Source organism: Triturus cristatus, chromosome 7 (assembly GCF_964204655.1).
Source record: "Triturus cristatus chromosome 7, aTriCri1.1, whole genome shotgun sequence".
Lineage (NCBI taxonomy): Eukaryota > Metazoa > Chordata > Amphibia > Caudata > Salamandridae > Triturus > Triturus cristatus.
In genome coordinates, this window is record NC_140590.1 from 1,290,190,759 (window position 1) to 1,290,212,820 (window position 22,062).

General features: G+C 45.7%; 1 protein-coding gene across 6 annotated transcripts in view; it reads right to left on the minus strand.

The window, feature by feature from the left end:
• SGF29 (SAGA complex associated factor 29) overlaps window positions 1–22,062 on the minus strand; it is a 233,083-nt gene that overhangs the window by 70,722 nt on the left and 140,299 nt on the right. For 3 of the 6 annotated variants that reach the window (XM_085618872.1, XM_085618870.1, XM_085618874.1), the window contains exon 9: window positions 20,483–20,645. In XM_085618872.1, coding sequence (XP_085474998.1) covers window positions 20,483–20,645 — 163 coding nt within the window. Of the gene's footprint in view, window positions 1–20,482; window positions 20,649–22,062 lie in introns of all 6 variants that reach the window. The other 3 variants (XM_085618871.1, XM_085618869.1, XM_085618873.1) reach the window with 1 other exon arrangement.

Consider the following 22,062-nt stretch of genomic DNA (forward strand, 5'->3'; position numbering starts at 1 on the left):
TTACAGAAGTAGGCCAAGAAATAGTACTCCTACAAAATATTTGTGAACTGCATTTTAGCATGAGCAAATATGCATGTGTAGATTTGCTCATGTGAAAATGTGAGTGTTTGCAAGCTCACTTTCTCTCCAACCACTTTTTTCCGAGCCCTGGAAGAAGTTTCACATCTGCCATGGTCAGGAGTTAAGTTCCCACCTTTCTTGGTATGGTATGGGAAAAGATGAGAGAAGAGTTGGTGATAATCCTTAAAACATGTACGTTAGTAGGTTTGCACCGACTCTAAAGGGCACTCCAACCCTGGAACTATTGCTTACCACTACCTTCAGCCCCAGAATGTAAATCTGCGGAAACGTGGCAACATAAGGGAATGGCTAGTATTCAAACACTACTATTGTATGAGCCTGGTATAATCAGAGAGGCTTTATCAGAGATCTTATATAATGAGATTGCTGCCATAATTTGTTGCCATATTACATGCCACAAAAGAGACAAGTGGATTTTGTTACAGGACAAGTAGATTTGTGAAGCAACCTGCTCCAGGGACAAGTAGATATTTTATTAAATTCCACACCCTTGCTCCCTACGGCAGAGTAAGGCAATACAGCATTTTTATCTGCCTTCCTTACTTCACATATATGAGCCCATTCAAATCCACGCAAAGTTGCTTTAGGTGGCCTCACAAATATGATTTGGCGGTTTGTGTCACCGTTGTGTCACAAAAGTAATGCAATGGCAGCTCAAGGGGCTCGTAAATATGCCCCCCAATTCCTAAAAATGTTGCTCAATTCTACAAGTGAAAAACTACTTGGGAAAACAGACAGTTGAAGGCACACCTGCAGTTAAAAGCTTTTCTGTGTTTCATAAGGAGGACATTCTCTCTTTTACTGTATGCTGATTCTTTGAAAGAGGTCTCTGGCAATGTTTAGTCCTGAACCTCTGCTTATACAGAAGCTGTGTTACCTTGAACCTGTGCATGAGCTGATCCCATCCAGAGCACCCGTAAGGCATTGGCACTTATTTCTGCCTCCTCCTGGAGGCAAAGAGCAGATGGTCGCAGGTGGGCCAGTTAGCCACTGAAGGTTTTTGTCGTCACAGGTCCAGCAAACATACTGACTAAATGAAGAGTCCAGCCCCCACTCATATGTCCTTGCAGCAGGTAACAGGAATCTACAGTAAGATTAACAGTGGTTCTAGAACTTGGGCTCGAGTATCCCCAGAAAACACAACAGTGAGGGTCAGGTGTGAAAGGTTGTGAGAAAGTGCCATCTTTCTTGCATGGTATGCCCCCACTTTTTGCTAAATTGCTGAATGTACTTTGACTGAGTGTGCCCTGGACTCCTGCCAATCAGGTGCCCAGGGCCTATGTTCCTTCCCCAAAAAAAACCAAACCCCAATTGGCAAACCCTGGCCACATGTCAGGCCCTAGTAAATGGTACCCTAAGTACCCAGGGCTTTGTGACCAAGGGAGACCTCTAAGAGCTGCAGCACACCTTGTGCCACCCTTAGAGGCCCTGTACCCTTACACACACACACTGCCTTTGCAGGCTGAGTGTTTGGGTGCAAAACCAAAACAAAGTCGACATGGCACACATCCCTGTGTGCCATGCCCATCACCTACACTGCCATGGCATACATCAGTCACCCCTCTAGCTGGGTGCCCTATGCCAATGGTGTGGGTACAGGAGCAGGAGCCCTGTGCCCCTACAGTGCCCAGGTCAATTCCTGAGCCCTGTAAGTGCAGTGCTGCCATTTAAGAGTACATGGTGCTGAGAGCTCGTCAAACACGAGCTCCACAGCACCATAATGGTAACACTAAAGACTGAGAAGTTTGGTATCAAACTTCTCAGCACATTAAACCCACACTGATGCCAGTGTGGGATTTAATGTACCCAGCACCCCAGAGGGCATCTTAGAGGTGCCCCCTGAAACCTAACCTACGAATCCACGTCTGCTCTAAGGCTGCCTAGGTGTAACGCCCTGAACGTCTCAGGATCGTTTAACAGACACGATAATGAGAACGCAACCACTTGTGAAGGTTTAGTTATTTTAATGAAGGCAAAAATAATACAAGGAATAAACAAAGGTTATAGTCACTGGAATCCTCCAGGCTAAGTACGTTACCAGCCCACAGCACGGATGGTCCTAACCGTCCTCTGCATATACGCCGATCCCGGCGTATGCCAACAGAGGGCAGAAATGAAATGGCCGACAATGCCAATCGGTAGGCTGTGAGGGGCACGAAGAGTGTTGGGGAGAATCGAGGAGTCAGGGAAACACCCAGCCGGGGTCTCTACCTGAAGGGAGCAGCCGCTCAACCTCTTCCTCAGACTGCACCGGGACGCGGAGTCACCTCCTGGTGATGCGTCACCGATACCCCAATCACAAGCAAAGAAGACTGAACCGAGAGCAGCCGCTCGATCGATCCCGTGGACTTCCGTGTCTGTAACGCGGCAAACACCTCCTGGTGTGCGTTACAGCTGGCAGTCCCTGTATCTCTGGTCGGGCTGGGAGTTACGACTCCAACCAGCAAAAGCGCCACTGCGCTTTGACTCAGCCGAGTCAAAAAGCGAAGCTCAATGGTTATCCGGTAGAGCTTCCGGGTCCTTCACAGGTGACGATGGGGCAAGACACGGCCCAGGGAGTAACGACTCGACCTACCTCCGTTCTTGCCTTACTGGAGCACCACTCCGGAACACTGCTCTTCACTAAGCAGGTACGTCGGTGTAAACACAATATCCGACAGGGTTGTACCTCCCGGTTCCTCCCTTTATAGGGCGTGTTTTCCTTGAGTTATGTAACAGCTCTCCTGTTTACATAAGGGCGTGTTTTCCTTGAGTTATGTAACAGCTCTCCTGTTTACATAAGGGCGTGTTTTCCTTGAGTTATGTAACAGCTCTCCTGTTTACATAAGGGCGTGTTTTCCTTGAGTTATGTAACAGCTCTCCTGTTTACATAACCTCTCAACCGCTAAGCATCCTGGGAGATGTAGTCCGTTTTCGCTGGTTACCGTTTTCCTCCCCTCGCATGACAGGAATTCTTGACACTAGGCTGCCACCCAGCAGACATGTTGCTGGACCCCTGGGTAGAAGAGCCCCTGCTCTCCTGGTCCTGCAACAATGCACATCCCAGAGAATCTTACAATCTAAACTATTTCGTAAGACAACCGCGTGTAACTCCTTATTACATGCCACTAGTTCACATCCTAGTTCTCAGATAAGGGCAATTCTTTTTGGCGAAATGATTCGCCTTCGCAGGAACTGTAGCAAAGATTCAACTTTTCAACAAGAAGTTATTAAACTTAAGAGCAGGTTTGTGACTCGAGGATATGATCAGAAAACATTGGAACAGGCCCACGCTAGGATCAACAGAACTCAGAGAACAGAACTCCTAAAACCTAGACATGGTAACAAGAGGACCAGAAAATGAGAACATGTAGCCTTTATTACCCAGTACCACTCCTGTAGTAATGACATATATAAGCTCCTTCGCAAACACTGGCATTTATTACAACTGGACTGTGATCTAGTCCCATTTATCAAACAAAAACCGCAGGTAACTTACACAAGAGGCAGGACATTGAGGAACATTTTGAGTTCAGCCACTTCGGACACAGTAATATCAACACAACGAAACTGGTTACCAGATACACCTAATGGTTTTTATAAGTGCACTATGTGCAATGTTTGTCAGTTTGCTTGTGACAAAATCAAAAAGTTTAGTTACAATACAAAACAATCATAACACATCATGAATTTCATTAATTGTAACACAATTGTATAATTTGTCAGTGTGACCGGATATATGTGGGGAGTACCATCAGGCCCCTTAAGGAACGTATTCAGGAACACATCAGGGCGATTCGTAATAACAACCGTGACTATCCTATGGCAGTTCACTATAATACCACACATTCATCTGTTGAGACACTCAAACTAAAATTTCATGGCATTGCCACGGTACTGGAAGATACTGGAGGTGGTGATAGGGTCTCTAGATTGAGAAAATTTGAGGCTCAATGGCTAATTAAATTGAGAACAGTTGATATGGGACTCCATGTCGATAGAGATTTACATGTTTTTTTAAGAGACTGAGTATAACCTTTTGGGCTAGTGCCAATATGTTTCTACTGTTTTCTGAGATCCTGTTACCATTTACATTGTTTGTACATTAATACCTTGCTACTATGTTCTTTTTGTGGTATCGTTTTTTGTATTTAACAACCATGAGACTTAGACAATAATCATGTCTTCTTGTCAATAACTTACTGTCTATTTCGGACTATATGGGTCTGTCTCTGTATGTGCTTATTCGGATCACCTACTACATTGTTAATCTTTTTTGTAGGATCATTGATGTTATAACAATTGAAGATATTTGTTGTTTTTTTGTGATTGCTCACATCACTATCTGCTTGTCAGTATTATAAGAAGTTGACACACACAACTGGGGCTTCATGTATCTAGCTATGTTTGGATCTACTAGATATTTTACTATCATTCCTTTGCACTTCACTGTTTACTTGCTACTATCTCATATATATAACTATAGGTGTCATGCTTTGAGTGTGGCTTTCCTTACTTCTGCCTACTAAGGAGTAATTGTGCTCACCCTCGTCTCCGTTTTCTTAACCCACCTTACTTAAACTTCTGATTTCGTCTGTCACCGCGCCGCTACTCACTCAAGTAATAGTCGTTGTAGACTAAATATTGTCCTTACACGTCTACTATTTATACGGGTGTTCTCTTCGCTTTTGACTAAACTATAGTTAACTTTTTAGCATAAGCCTTCAGGGTGGTTTAATACGCTACCCATATTATACAGTGCTTGTGACACATTACTCATATATCTGGTGCATGTTTAATGCAAACTGGTGCATTTTGATATGATCTCTTACATATACTAGGTGACTTCTCGAAGACTATTAGTATTTTCAAATACATACTACAAGATGGTGGTTACGTTCACCAAGAAACCCAATACATTCGTATAGTAGACTGATGGATTGATCACATGACTAGATGCGTTCACGTGACGATCACGTGTCTTCCTTCAAATTGAGGGAGGCGGGGGCCGGTGAATGACTAACAGGAGTTGGTTGGGCGCACTGTTTTTCCGTGGAGCTGAGACCGTTACAAGGTATGCAGTCTTGATGATATTTGACAGACACTATTTTAGTGTCATGTTTATAGCTACTTAACCCCCCCGTTCTCCCATTCAAATTCTTACAATAACATGTGTTGTTTGGCACAAGATGGCCATTAATAGGGGTCATTTATGCCTGTTTTCTACAGGGAGCCGGCTTATCGCGGTTGGGCTGCCCACTATGCGTTTCCACTTTTTGACTTGGTGATCTCGTTTACTTCTTTGAGAGATATGACGTGCACCTGAAACTCGACTCATTTGGGCGAGTGTTTTCCACTCATGTGTGCATATACATTGCTATGTTTATTGTAACTTTGACTTTTTTACCGCAACTTTTTGGCACTATATATTTTTTTGTATACTTACAGACATTTGCTCTTTTACAACTACTGAAGGACCGAAGACATTATCGGCCATCACTTGTTGTTCTATATATTTGGTTTAAAGTTTCTCGTGTGAATAAATTGACTCTTATTTGGACGTTCCCCACGTGACGGTGGTGAGTGTCAAGTTGGTCCTATTTAACTTCGATATTCCGCTGACTTCTTTATTGTTACTGATATACACATTTGACTACAGTATATATTTGGAAGTAAAATCTTTTTACACTAACAGTGCTATGCTGCTTTATTTGCGTCACTATTTTGCAGATGGAACCAGTATGTCCCTTTTTTTGGACAACGTTGAGCCTGGAGTAGGTTTCTGGTACAGTACCGATAATGTGTGGCTCCTGACAATTATACAAGTCACCATTTCATTGTTGATAGGATTACCAATAGTGACTTTTTAATAACTACTACTGCAATATTTAGTATTGCCGGTCTCTGTATGCTAATTGTTGACAATTTAATGTGAGACAATGAGATATTTGGACGTGGATGTAAGTTTCGGTTCACATATCATTTCTGATGATTTTTATATATGATTAGCCCACGTGAACGGTTTACTTGTTCTTTTTTCTCGGTAGTGCTTCTATTCCAGACTTTCGTGAAATCTGGGATTTGATTATTACATGATCACTGTGACTTGCTTCGATCTGAGCAATTGGCGGGTGTGTTTTAGTGTTTTTTAAACAATAATTAGACATTTCACCACTTCCTTTCAATCTGTATAATTTATTCACTTGATGATTCTCATTTTTGGCGCCACTTAGACCAATTTATAGTGTTTGATGGCTGCCCTGGATTCTCTCATCTTTCTTCACGTAGTGTAGTCTTACTATTTTTCTGTTTTTCTTTGAGGTTAATGTTTGCATTTTGACTCACTTTCACGGTGATATATGGTGTTTTGGGTCAGTTCTTCTGCTCTTACTTTCACGGTGATACATGGTCTTTTGGGCCAGTCCGTCTGTTTTCCTTCTTTTCCTTTTCTCCTTCCTATTTTTCTTATATAGAAAAATACGGTTAGGATTTATTACTTAACTGTATGAATATTGAATCATGTTAATCGACTTGTAGAGTCTCACGTACTGTGTATATTTCCGTCTTTTCCAGCCTTGGAAAAGTCTGAATACGCATTGTGGTACAGATGAAATGCGTGTTGGCTTGATTTCTATTATTTGCTGGGAAATTCACTATAAAGAATAAAGAAGACGAATTTACATCGATAGTGGACAATTTATTGAGAATGCAATCATTCATCATGTGCATTTTGGGCAAAAAGCGCCAAAAGTAACTGTGCTAGGGAGTGCTATTACTGAATAACTTTCATTTGTATATGAAGGTTTCTGGACCTGCTATTCGCACTGTTGGGTAATCAGTGCCATCAGTTTACACAGCACCCCTATTTTGTATAATTGTCTAAGCGCTAACAATTATTGTTAATATTGACTTATATCATCTACTTTAAGTGCGGTTTATCCCTGTTGAGGGATTGCTATTACCCTCCGTTTTTCAAGCAAGCAAGATGTTTTCAGGGATCTAAGGCCTGCGCTGGTGGACATAAAGACATGGAGGCCACACGACTCCAACGATCGAGACTCAAAAGTGGGAGGGAGTAACGGAGGAGGGGCAGAAGGCAACGAGACTGAAGCCGCCTGAATCACCAGCCCTTGAGCCCTAGGATGGAGGGACAAACAGACGGGGTCATCTGTAGCAGGGCGATGTTGATGCGCAATGGCACGATCCACCGGGTCCCCCGAAGAGGGCCTGGCCCATGTCCCCAGAAGAGTGTCGTATAACGACTCGCCAAAAGGCTAGATGTCTCTATCAGATAACCTCTACAGCAACCAATAGAAACTGAGGTTAGAGTCACCTGAAGATTCGAGGCATGCCTTAGGTACGTTGGAGGGTGCCAAGTAGATTGAGGGACATTTCCAGGATTTTGGAGGCGATTAGGTAACCGGCACCATCCCGTACACCTACCAAATGTCCCTCAATCTACTCAGACCCCTTGAACGTACCTAAGGAGCACTATTACACTCACCTTGGGGTGGATTTACTATGCTGCAACCAGTCTGGTGCAGCTTTCCCTGCATTCAGAGACTATCCCTTGTCCCTACGTGGATACATAGTCACTATACTCTTTTTTGGTCCTGACAAAGTGCCGCCCGAACTCAGGTCTCTCTAGGCACGACATATGTTGACCTCACTTACTTAACCGCTATCTTGATACATTGTAACCTCACGATAGCACCATTGATTTTACCCAGTCCTGTTACCCTTTTCATCATAAAATTGTTCGAAGGTTAACAGACTATTTTAGTTATATCCCTCACCTTACACTTATCACTTTCTCACAGAACCCTCCTTCATGCATTCACCTTTACGATCACCCAATGATGAAGCATGACACCCTAACAGATGTGACCTATCAAGATTGAGATTCTGATACCGGGAGACGTACAATCCAACGAGGGATGGGGTGGGAGGTGTGCTTGAAGCCCCGGGAGGGAGGTAAGGGTGAGGGTGAAGTTGGGCATTACCGTGGATTATATCAAGGTTCAAATATACTAGAAAAATGGGGTACCCCAGATTTAGGCTCCTGCAAGGGGCCTGAATATGAAAATGTGAGTTATAAAATTGCTATGTGTCTTGAATCAACTACAAAATAAAAAGATGTTTGAATGAAAAAAAAAACAAATGTAAGATTGGGATTCAGGTGTCCCCGCGACAGCAGTTACAGCCTCGGGGCCCTGACCTTTGTGACCCCCGGCCTTCGAGGAACTACTCCTATCTTGTTAACTATTGGGTGCCATGCCAGCCACCACTGCCTGACGGTATAGGTAAGTCACAACTCTAGAAGGGGTTACAGCCCTAAAGAAGGGTTCACAATACCTCAAGTGATGCCATATCTGCATGATATGCCCCTACAATATTAGGATCCATTCCTTAATGTTGTAAGTGTCAGTGAAGCCATAGAGTACATGGGCTGGAATCTCGGCAAGTCGGCTTCACTGAACACAGGAGTGTTTGGTGCCAAACTACTCCTCTCAATAAATCCACACTGATACCAGTGTCCGATTTATTGTACCATGTACCCAGAGGGCACCTCAGAGGTGCCCCCTTAAAACCTACCCACCCTGATGTGGTCTCTGACCGGCTGTAGGCAGCCAGCCACCGCCAAAATGTTTCTGGGTGGAGAGCCCCTGCTCTCACAGACCAGAAACAATGCACATCTTGGGCAGAGGGTACACACCTCCTCCCCCAGGATGGGCCAGGGCTCGAAGGGGGAGCTTCAAAGGCCCCCACTTTGGTTTGGGCGGGAAAACCGGGGGGGGGGGGGGTATGGAAGAATAGGAGTCGAAACACTCCACCCCTAAGGTGGGGGAGGCTAGGTAAGGCACATCTTTCAGTCCCCGCCATCTTTAAGATGGGGGGGCAGGGAACCCCTCCATTCAGGGCTAGGTCTATGCCCCCTCCCACTGGGTGTAGTCAATCAATCAATCAATCGATCAATAAATCAATCGAAACTTTATTCGATCCTTGAAATAAAGATCATGAAAGTACAAATAAAAGTACAATGGTCAACATACAGTTCCAGTTCATATTAGTTAAAAGTCCATAATTAAATAAAATCCTATCAAAATCCCGGCTAAATTATATAAATATGGCCACTTAAGATATAGGTTAAAATACATAATATCTTCTATTGAGCTGGTAAATGAGTGAATAATAAAAAACACCACAGCCGTTCATAAACCCCACTGCTTCCTTTTTTTATGCAGATGCATGCCCACAAAAATATAGCTACCGAGAAGCAGACTAGAGGATCAGGCAATGATTAAAAAAACATAAAGTGCAACCTGACATTGTTTAAAACTATAGCGCTTTAAAATAGGGGCAATATATGTCTTCCTTTCCTTCTGGTAGAGACCACAGAACAGTACTAAGTGCAGTTTGGGGAGATTGATTATCCCAAGGACACAAGGTCAAATTTGAGTGCTTAAACCTTCTTTCCGGATGACCTAGCCTCAATGGTATCAGATTCATACGGAATCTCAGTAATATGAATTTGTGTTGTGGTATGCTAATGCCAACTAAGTAGAAGTACCCTCCCTCTATCAGGGACGGAGTTAAATGATATGCGAGAACTGCCTGTTTGTTATACTTCTCCCTTCGACTATATTGAGCCCTCAGCATAAATGTGTTAATCAGCTTCTGCTTCGACATTATTCTGCATGCAGTTGGGTCCTTAAATAGTTCTTCCGGCCAAAAGCAGCCAACTCCGATTCCACATAGTTCAACCATCTAATCTTACTGTAATTCTCCAGTTTTAGGCAATTTCTTATTTTTTGCGTTAGGATCACCATGTCCCTACTCCAGATGGAGAGCGACAGTAGGATTGGTGCTAGTCTGAGATATAGGGTAAGCCCAATTCAGTATGTAACATATAATTAGAGTAGGATTGCGGGAGAGACGCTAAAGACTTGAAGAATCTATTTTCAATGATTTGGAGTAAGTCAATGGGCGCTATACCCCAAACACCTGCCCCGTAGATTTATTTATTTTAATAGTTTTATATAGCGCTGGCTAGACCCAGAGGTATCAGATCGCTTTACATAAGGTTTCACAGAAATTACAAAATTACATCAGTTACATGTTACATCAGTTACTTGAAAAACATTTTGAGAGAGTAGAAAACGAAATAACTGGAGCTTAGAAGGGTGAGGAGGTGGGCTAAAGGGGTAGAAGGTAGATAGGATGGAGAGACGAAGGAGAGTCCGCCCAAAGTCTAGCATGGTAGGTGACGGTCCAGGGGGAAGTCCACAGCCCATCTCCTCTTTAGCTATCGGGTAGCTCCACCGGGCATCAGCCAAACAGCTAGGTCTCAACGGGAAAAACAATTAAAGAGCAAAGAGGAGGGATAAATGAAGCGTAGAGGAGAATGGGGGTGGAGTAAAGGGGTAGGAGGGAGAATACAACGGAGAGACGAAGTAAGTTCAGTCCAAAGACCAGCTGGGTAGGTGACGGCTGAAGGGGAAGTCCACAGCCCATCTCTTTAGCTATCAAGTAGCTCCACCGGGCATGGGTCAAAAAGTTAGGTCTCCACGGTCAGAGGTAGGTTCACAGATTCCGTATCCCGATGAGTCGGCCTGATGGGAGATGTGTTCGAGGACTGGCCGATGTCCGTTTTTTGAAAGAGTAGTAGCACAACGTGGTAGGGACCACTGTGACTGGACCCTTCATTATCTCTGGGGTCCCCACTTTGTGCTTGCCGCTGACTTTGTTTTAGCCTCATAAATATTTTTTATGAGGACTAATGGTCTGGCGTCCAGCTTTTTAGAAGAAGAACCTATAGCTGTCAGACTCCTCTCCATTCCTAAAGCCCTTCCTTCAACCAAATTTGACCATGCTTGCTTTTTGTCAAAAAGGACCCCCAGATAAGGAAAGGCGTCTACCACTTGAATGTTTCCTGATTCCATATGGAGGTACGTGGGTTTATCTTGTTAGCCAGCCCCTGCTATGATAACAAATGATTTCATCTGATTAACTTTCTAATCCAATGAATCCATGAAAACCGCATATGCTGTTATGAGATGCTGGAGGCCTAGCCCGTTCTGGCAATCAGCCCAGCATCATCTGCATAGGCCATTACTGGTAAAGAATGTGAGTCAAACACAGGAAAGTCCAAAGATGCACCCAGAAGTGCTTTTCAACAACGTTCGTATAGATCAAAAAGAGGAACAGGGCGAGGACGCAACCCTGCCTTACCCCCCTTGAGATCTTAAACGGGCGGGTGCATTCCCCATTTTTTCCATAACAAACACATATGGTGGCATTGGTATATAATGGGCGGATTAAATTGACTATAGCTGGATCAATCCCCATCTCCTCCATTATATACCAGAGCTTAGAGTGGGAAACGCAGTCAAATGCTGCTGAGAGGTCCATAAATGCCAGATATATTTCCCCACCCTTTGCTCTGGTATATCGATATATAATTATTGATAGGTTCAGACACTGCTCTACTGTGCTCTTTACATGCTGGAACCCATACTGTGCATGCATTAAGACGTTTTTTTCCTGAGCCCACCGCACCAACCTAGATAAAATAAGGCTGCCCATAAGCTTGACTGTTGTGTCTAGCAGCGAAATTGGTCTGTAGTTCTTTGGACTTCCCCGTCCCCCTTTTTGTAGATCAGGACAATTACAGTAGTTTTCCAAGAGGGCGGGGGCCGGCTGTAGCTATGTTATTAAAAGCATTAGTCAATAGAGAGACCCACAGACCTTCATTCTCCTGGAAGAAATCTATCGGCACCCAGTCAGGGCCCAAGGCCTTCCCAGTACTGCAGGCCGCCAACCCATTTCTCACTTCTATAAGTGAAAAATACAGTGTGTCCTCCAAGTTGGAATGTATATTGGTGGGAGGTAGGACAAGGGAAGTGCTGGAGGCAAAAAAGCTTTCAAAGTATGCCACCCATGCCTCTTCACCTACATTGATATCCAAAGTAGGATCCTCTGGACTTTTGAAGCAAAGTGCATTAATTAACTTCCAGAACTCTCTGCTATTGCCGGTATTTGTTGCATAATTAAATTTGGCCCAGGTCTCCTCCCTCAAGACCCTCTCCCTTTTCCTTCTCGCTAGCTTAAATTCAGTACGAACGAAACTAATTTGGGCCGCATTTCTAGGTTGGGTTTTCTGGGCTTTAATAAGAGCTTTTCTAGTTTTTGTGCAGGGGGAGTCAAACCAGGGCTTGCCCCTTACACTATTCGCCGATTTCTAACGAGTAAGAGACACTTATTTTCTCTAAACGTTCTCTAAAACATGATACCAATACTACTGGACAGGTTTCTAGTTCTAAACAGTTGTTAATATTATCCTGGATAGTCAATATTATTCCAGGGACTAGATTAAGCTTGTCAATTTGAGGCCACTTTAATTGGAAACCATTTTTCCTTGCCAATACTGGTGTTCCCGTTTTCTGGTGCTCGGTCACTTTCCTGGTGGTCAAGGTTAACACACAGCTTAAGATGGCATGGTCACTAAAACTCGTAAATCGATTGTCTACATGATTAAGCCTGTTTTTAAGAGGGTTAAAGACCAAGATAGAATCAATAGTTGATTCATAGGCTTTCGTCGGAAGGTTTTCCCTAGGTAGCACGTTAATGGACTCAATTTATTACCTATTGCCATATTCCTGGTAAATAGGGTCCTATTAAGACTGTTTCCATATTCGCTGTGGGTAAAATGATAAACCGGATTTCCCACCAAGTCTTCCAGGCCATAAACACTGTCTTGATTGTGCTTGTAAGGATGTACATTAATGTATGCCCTTAGGTGGGACTCTATGTAACTGGGCTCGGAGAGATCTAGCTACAAATTCATTATTGAAGTTTATCACCATACAGTCACCTTTCATCGATTTAGTGGACCAACCCAGCCACCCTACCCTTCTGGCCATGATAATTTGATTAGACAAAGGGGTACCCTCTCCGCCCATATAAATGAAGTGACTAGACAGCCAGTGGAGGGATTTATCCATTAGTTGGTTTGTCGTTTCTGAATAATCCTCCCTCAAAATCGGTATATTTCCCAAGACCAGTACAAGTGGGGAGGAGGTCAGTGGAAGATGCAGGGACTGACGCGTAGTAGCCAACTTTCCCACCTTAGGTCTTTCCTGCCTGAAATGGTCAACTGTCCCCCCCGGAAGCGTCGCCCGTGATCTATTTGCAATACGGCTTTGAATACTACTAGCATGTGGATTTGAGGTTATAACTTCCACTGGGTTTACAGAATGCTTATTTGGTTGTGAAAGGAGCATTTGAGAGTAAAGGGGGGGGGGGGGGGGGGGGGGGGGGGGAAAGAGATTCAGAATTGCCCAAATTACTAAGTGAATGATGTGACTAATGCCGCTCAGTTTCCCTTTCCATTTGCTGGGTCCCCACCTGCAAATGTAATACAAGACCAGGGCCCATTTCAGAACATGGGTGTTCAGAAGGGCATAAGTTATTGGTGCCCAAACTCTCAATATATGATAGTCTCGCTTCAATCTTAATTTAAGTAGGAGGGGATTCAAAAGCGAGGTAATCAGTATTTCTAATTTCTTCCACATTTCCTCATCGTTCTTCCGTATATTGGGGTTGATAGTACTCAATATGGTGCACAAGCTCGAATCACTTTCTCCGTTTCCCCTTGGTTTAACAACTCTGGAAGCTTTCAGAGGATTTTGCTTCTGTAGTCCACCACCCCTCTTTAGTTTCACTGGCAGTTCAATGTTGTTGTTCGACTGTGTTTTCAAAACCTGAACCCTGGTAACTATTTTAGGACTAGTTGTTATCTCGGAGAGGGTAGGATCTTGCAGAAAAGTCGCCGAATGGTCCATTACTTTCTGTAGGTTGACTCCCCAAAAGAAGAACGCTTCTGAGAGATCAAAGATTCCAATGAAAGGAGATGCTCTGTTAGTTCAATTTTGTGAGTAAGAACAGACTCCACCCTCATTAATAAAGCATCAAGAGTTCCTGCTCCTCCTCCCCCCAGCTGCTCACTATGGCCCTTTCGTTTAACCATTTCTTTGGGGTATAAATTAAAACAAAATTTATCACAGTACCTCAAGAACGGTCTCCAGGTTCCCGGGTTCCAGGTGTTAGAAGGTGGGGTGCAGCCCAGCCTCCTCCGGGCATGGACTGGCCCGCCCTTGGCCCAGGCGCGCCCTGCGCCGCGGGCGTGTTTTATGTGCACAGCCAAGATGTTTCCTGGTCTGCGGTGGCTCCTGGGATTTTGATTCCCTCTTCAGTGCAGGCAGTAAGAGGGAACAGGGAACAGGCGAAGGTGGCCACGCTGGCCATGGGGCTGCGTGCACGTTTTATGGGCGCAGCCAAGATGTTTCCTGGTCTGCGGTGGATCCTGGGAGTACGAGTCCCCCTTCAGTGCAGGCAGTAAGTAGAAACAGGCTTTGGCGGCTATGCCGGCGCGTTTTATGCGCACAGCCAAGATGTTTCCTAGTCTGCGGTGGATCCTGGGAGAAGGAGTCCCCCTTCAGTACAGGCAGTAGGTGGGAACAGGCGTCTTGCCTGGCTGCCCATTGAGAGACAATGCGGGACACCAATTGGCAGCACTTTACAGTCTGTACTGTTTTAACTCTCAGTCCCCAAGCTATTCTCACACCCTCAGCCCGATATGAGCTGTGAAAGAGTTGCTAGTACGTGGCAGAGGGGAGATCTGCGGCCAAGGAGGAGTCTGCACGAAGCAGCTTCCGGAGCCCTGAAGGTGTCACTTATGTAAATTAGAGGGTCCTCGCACATTCCCCTTCGCCTAGGGTCCAAAAAATCCTAGAACCAGCCCTGCTCCTCCTCCCTGCAACTTTCTCGTGTGGTTTGCCCACAATAGTGTTTTTTTCAAAAATATATGCACTGCAGGGTGTAGTCACTCCAAGCAAGGGGTCCATTGGCGCTACCTGCTACTCCCCTAAAATGCCCCTGAATTTAGTATTTAGGTGGCTCCCTCATACCTGGAAACTAGATCTCACACAACCCTCTAAAGAAGAAATCCCTACAGAGAAGGATGAATACGATGGCTGCCTTGGCCCCAAGCCCTACCGACCTTTCTCCAGCTTCGACAAACCTTCGACCAGTCTTGCAGCCAGCGATTTCTGACAACCCTAGGAAGACTGCTGCCTTCGAAAAGGAATTCAATCTCCCAAGGATAGCGGACCTGTCCAGAAGAAATCTACTCCAAGGGCAGGACTCCTGATCCAGCCGGAACCACTACTCCTGCCCACTCGGCACATGACGCCCACGGCCTGTGTCCAAGTGGCCCACCTGCCCATTGAAGACTCGCCAGAAATCCGGACCAAGAGTCTTATGTTGGGGGACTGCTCCTGATCTCAGCAACAACGCCTGCAGCCTGAATCCAGAGGCTCTACCTGATCGCGACCGGCTCCAATAAGAAGACTCAGACATTGAAAGACACACCTGTGTCCGAAGCCCCTGGGCCTTGGTGAGCTGAACCAACAGTGCCCCTGCGACCCCCTACATCCGTACTTACCTCTGCTGATGTTGGTCTCCCTCTTGCAACCTCTGGTGTGACGTCTGCACCCTGTTTGTCAAGAGAAGAAATCTTCCGCTTAAAATCATTGGACACCCGACGCAGATTTCGCGCTCTGCACCCGGCCGCCCCTGTGCCGCTGGTGGTGTATGTTTGGATGCTGCTTTGTACCCCCGTGCTTGTGCTAACCCTTACAGTTTGGACCCCTGTAACCAATTTACCTACCTGCAAGCAGTGTGGCTTCGAGCACCCCCAGTCTCCGTTGAAACATAGTGGGATAAAGGCAGATTTTGACTGCTGCACGCGGCCACCCCTGTGCCGCTGGTGGTGCAGTTTTGGGACACACCTGACCCTTGCCCACTGCTAACCTTTGGTACCGAAGACTGGAATTGTAAATGTGATACTTACCTGTTTAACATCGATATTGTTTTCCCCATAGCATAACATTGAACGGATTTTTGAAAGTGACAAGTATTTATATTACGAAACCTATTTACCTTATTGCGAAGATCTTAGTCTTAACATAAAATACAAAGTATATTTATCTAAAATTAGTGTGTATCTTCTTTTTCGAGTCATGTGTCCGTTATTGGTTAATGTTGTGCAATAAATGTCTTACACTCCTCTGTGTTAAGCCTAAGGCTGCTCCCCTACACTACCACTAATAGAGCACTTTGGGTCCTGTACACTTTTGGGGAACAAAGCAAAAACCAAAGGAAATGATGGACGGAGTGTTGAACATTGCAAACACTCACCCCCAGTCAACTGATCTGGGTTTAATCCATCACTGTTCTTTAGCCCACTCTGCCACCCCAGTTCAGACATGGCCATATGCAAATCAGTCTGACCCTGTTCCTCATGGGAACAGTCCAGCCCGAACTGCCAAGCCATGTCTTCCCTGGACCGGAAACAAGCTTCCTAGGACCGGTTTCCGGCATTTCAGCCGTCTTCAGCCAGGCTTGCTTGAATCCAGTGGCAAAGTGAGCAAGGGACTCACGTCTGAGCATACCCTGCCAACTTATGGCGAACAAAGCAAAAACCAAAGGAAATGATGGACGGAGTGTTGAACATTGCAAACACTCACCCCCAGTCAACTGATCTGGGTTTAATCCATCACTGTTCTTTAGCCCACTCTGCCACCCCAGTTCAGACATGGCCATATGCAAATCAGTCTGACCCTGTTCCTCATGGGAACAGTCCAGTCCGAACTGCCAAGCCATGTCTTCCCTGGACCGGAAACAAGCTTCCTAGGACCGGTTTCTGGCATTTCAGCCGTCTTCAGCCAGGCTTGCTTGAATCCAGTGGCAAAGTGAGCAAGGGACTCACGTCTGAGCATACCCTGCCAACTTATGGCGAACAAAGCAAAAACCAAAGGAAATGATGGACGGAGTGTTGAACATTGCAAACACTCACCCCCAGTCAACTGATCTGGGTTATGTTATGTTATATGTTATGTTATACAGGATTTTTGTATAGCGTGCGGCTACTCGAAAGAGTGTCCCGACGCTTTCAATTGCACGCTAATCGCAAAACACAACAGGGAAAATGAGCAGAAACAGAAAAAAAAAGAGACCTGATAGGACCTGAAACTAAGAAGTGAAAAGCCAAGTCTTAAGCCCCTTCCTAAAGGCCAACAGGTTGGTGGTGCTGCGCAGGGACACAGGCAATTTATTCCACAACTGAGGCGCTAAAAATTTAAAGGAGCGGCCACCGATGCGAGCTCTCTTCACGCGGGGCACTACCGCAAAAAACAAGGCTTCAGACCTAAGCGATCTGGCAGGACGATAAAAGGACAGCCTTTTCTGAAGATATTTTGCTCCAGATGTGTGCAAGGCTTTGTGTGCCAGGGTGAGAGATTTAAAAACTATCCGCTTCCGGACAGGAAGCCAGTGCAGAGCCTCCAAAAGGCCCGAGGCTCTGGCGCGGCGAGATAGTCCAAAAATAGCACGCGCTGCCGAATTCTGAACAACCTGTAATCGTTGAAGCAGGTATTCTGGCAGGCCGAGATAGAGAACGTTGGAATAGTCTATTCTCGAGCCTATCATCGCCTGCACCGTGATCTTCCTGTGTTCCTCCGATAACAAGGGAAGGAACTTGCGGAGCATCCGGAGTAAGCCAAAGCAGGTCCCTGTGAGACCGATTACCTGCGAGCGTAGTGTGAGGCCATTGTCGATCTTAATCCCAAGGTTTTTCGCTACCTGGGACGAACTTGCTGGTGGAAACATGTTCTCAGGCCACCACACTTTCCAATCCGGGTCCGAGCTGCACCCAAAGAAGAGGACCTCGGATTTATCCGAGTTGCACTTGAGGCTGTTATGATGGAACCACTGAAACACAGCCTCAAAACAACCCTGGATCCTACCTCCATCGAAGTCCGCACCCCTTTCACAGGTAAAGAGGAGCTGGGTGTCATCAGCGTAAGAAATGATCTGGGCCCCGAAAGACTCCGCCAGGGCCGCCAGAGGGGTCATGAAGATATTAAATAGAGTTGGGCTCAGGACAGAGCCCTGAGGAACTCCGACACCCAATGGCGACATCTCGGCGGAGCAAGCAGAAGCCCAGACCGATTGTCGACGGCCTGCTAGAAAAGATCGAAACCACTGGAGCACCGTCCCTCGAAGACCAATCTCTGAGAGTCTAGCAAGCAGACCCTCATGAGGGACGGTGTCAAAGGCCGCCGTTTAATCCATCACTGTTCTTTAGCCCACTCTGCCACCCCAGTTCAGACATGGCCATATGCAAATCAGTCTGACCCTGTTCCTCATGGGAACAGTCCAGCCCGAACTGCCAAGCCATGTCTTCCCTGGACCGGAAACAAGCTTCCTAGGACCGGTTTCTGGCATTTCAGCCGTCTTCAGCCAGGCTTGCTTGAATCCAGTGGCAAAGTGAGCAAGGGACTCACGTCTGAGCATACCCTGCCAACTTATGGCGAGCAAAGCAAAAACCAAAGGAAATGATGGACGGAGTGTTGAACATTGCAAACACTCACCCCCAGTCAACTGATCTGGGTTTAATCCATCACTGTTATTTAGCCCACTCTGCCACCCCAGTTCAGACATGGCCATATGCAAATCAGTCTGACCCTGTTCCTCATGGGAACAGTCCAGCCCGAACTGCCAAGCCATGTCTTCCCTGGACCGGAAACAAGCTTCCTAGGACCGGTTTCTGGCATTTCAGCCGTCTTCAGCCAGGCTTGCTTGAATCCAGTGGCAAAGTGAGCAAGGGACTCACGTCTGAGCATACCCTGCCAACTTATGGCGAACAAAGCAAAAACCAAAGGAAATGATGGACGGAGTGTTGAACATTGCAAACACTCACCCCCAGTCAACTGATCTGGGTTTAATCCATCACTGTTCTTTAGCCCACTCTGCCACCCCAGTTCAGACATGGCCATATGCAAATCAGTCTGACCCTGTTCCTCATGGGAACAGTCCAGCCCGAACTGCCAAGCCATGTCTTCCCTGGACCGGAAAAAAGCTTCCTAGGACCGGTTTCTGGCATTTCAGCCGTCTTCAGCCAGGCTTGCTTGAATCCAGTGGCAAAGTGAGCAAGGGACTCACGTCTGAGCATACCCTGCCAACTTATGGCGAACAAAGCAAAAACCAAAGGAAATGATGGACGGAGTGTTGAACATTGCAAACACTCACCCCCAGTCAACTGATCTGGGTTTAATCCATCACTGTTCTTTAGCCCACTCTGCCACCCCAGTTCAGACATGGCCATATGCAAATCAGTCTGACCCTGTTCCTCATGGGAACAGTCCAGCCCGAACTGCCAAGCCATGTCTTCCCTGGACCGGAAACAAGCTTCCTAGGACCGGTTTCTGGCATTTCAGCCGTCTTCAGCCAGGATTCAAGCAAGCCTGGCTGAGGACGGCTGAAATGCCATGACTGATTTGCATATGGCCATGTCTGAACTGGGGTGGCAGAGTGGGCTAAAGAACAGTGATGGATTAAACCCAGATCAGTTGACTGGGGGTGAGTGCTTGCAATGTTCAACACTCCGTCCATCATTTCCTTTGGTTTTCACTTTTGGGGCACCCCTGAACTCTGTGCGTGGTGTAACCACCTACTGCCATACCATAAACAGAGACAGCCTCTTACACTGCACAAGACCTGAAAAGGTCTCTCCAGGAAGGACTTTGTCTTGGGTACTAGTGGTGCATGTTTGAGTCACAGTCTGAACATCTTTCCTTACTTGACTGCTAGCCCAAATCACCACCACCTAAGGTGTGTCATTTATTCCAATGTCATACACCTGCCTTAAGCACTGGAATTTGGGGATATGTTTTCAGATAATCTGTGACTATCATTAGTTAACCCATCAAAATCATACAGTTTACACTTTATCTTTTCTTAAATGTTTGATTTTCCAAGCTTTTATTCCAGCCTAGAACCTTGCTGTCTTGAGTGCATTTGTATGTTTTTAGAGTCTCTCTATAGTGGTATAAGAGTCCCAAAAAAGATCACTGCTTAGGGATTGGCAAAATAATTATGAACTGGGAATGGCTCAACCTTTGAGAGAGAGGTGAACTGCTAAGTGTAGGTAAGATGGTATTACATGAACATTATACCCAGCTAACCTGATCACTTCGGAGGTGCAGCAGATGTGAGGATGGAGCGGCAGGACAGGGAGAAGGATAGATCAGCACCTTGGCCAAGAAAAGGACACTGGGATGGACATGAGAAAAGCTCGCCCAGAGCCTGTAGCAGTGGCATGTTAGAGGATATGTGGAGGCAGCGTGCATAGCTCTCACTGTTCAGTGAGAGTGGAATAGGAGCATACATAGGTGTGAGATATGGGAGGGAAGAGAATGAATATATCTCAAGCAAAGTTGAGGGAATAAGCAAGTAGGTTAGCATCATGGATATTCAAGATACAATTTGTGGATAGAGGCAGTATATTCACTAAGCTCACCCGTTGAGGAGGTCCATGAATAAGTGCACGGTAGAAGCAGGTTGTCTGTGGATACAGCGCCAGCACTAGCTGATCCTTCTGGAACAGAGCCTCTGGATCGGTCTCAGGATTTGCCTTCCATTGCGGCAAGGGGATGATGCGGCGCCGGCTCAGAGTGTGACGCCTGCTGGAGAGAGAACCAGAACTGGAGAAAACAGGCCGAACCACCACACTCACAACCTGGTTCTAACATACCTCAAACAGCACTTAACACTGCAAGTGCCAATGAAGCAACCCATTCAGCCAACTTCAAAGCACCAGATAACTCTGGTCCCGATAAAAGTCTGTGTTGCTACAGAAAAGCTTTCAGTCTTTAGTTGCCTCTTCAAAAACGGGAAACATTCACTTGCCTGATTCAAGCCATAGAAATGCTAGAGAGGAATGCTCTCTATCAACCTCTTTCCAGGCAATACCCTCTTTAAATTCAGAAAAAAATTATCTTGGCTAACCCACCACAGTGCATAAAGCTATTGTTTCAACATCTTAATTCCCCGAGTGCTATGGAAAACCCCACTTTTCTCCCCAACCTCCCCTAACCTTTAACTCTTTGTTACATGTAACATCCAAAAGCCCCCCCATTTCATTGTACATCACTCACAGTCTCTGTAAGCTGGGTATATATTAACCAAATGAAACCAAACACTAAAAACACACAGCTGATATAGTGGGTACATATGATTTCTGAAGTAAATGTGTCAGAGGCACGGCCTGGCCAAGTTCATGGTGGTAGCTTTTTGAGGAGTTCCTCTAGGTAGCAGACAGTGCTGATTTTGTTGGCGATTGAGGTGTCAGGGGTGAATCTGGACCAGGGAACAATTTGCCATAGGAGTCAAGTGACTGTGGCCATACTGGAAAAAGTGACCCACACAAGAAATGACAGTGAAGCAGACGTGATAAATGACGAACACCCCATCTCTCCTACTTAGACAATGGGCACGTTTGTCATTCTACCAGAGGTCTATAGCTGTGAATGGCCTAACATCATTGGTCTTTCCAACGCCCCTTGCAATAAGACCTGCTACTTTAAGTGATGGCATTTCCAACTCAAATCAAAACACAGTGCACTGTGTAACTTTGAAGACAGACCTAGACACTGGCACACATGGATCCAGATGTTAATGAACACTCTACTGATGATCTTGTGAACTGTAGGTCAGTCAACTAAGACAGCTTTAACTTTTTTCTGCGAAACAATGCTTCTTCCCGAAATCCTCCATCCCTTAGCTCCCTGGTTAAGTCCAGTGGCAGATATTTCTTATGCGACACGGACTAGAAGATGACCGGCACATCATCTAAAGGCAAGTCCAGAATTAGCCTCTTCCAACACATCCTATATATCACAGATAAGAGCTTAGATGACGTAAAAGACAGATTCAAACACAGAGAAGGACGACAAGAGAACTGGTCTCAGGTGTAAAGTCACAGACTTGGAGCATCCTTCCCACAGGAATAACATGAACCTGTATGGTATCCCTCAGAAGACCAAAAGGTGATGACGTAATAGACTTCCTCTGACGCCTTCTTCCCAGGCTCCGAAGCAT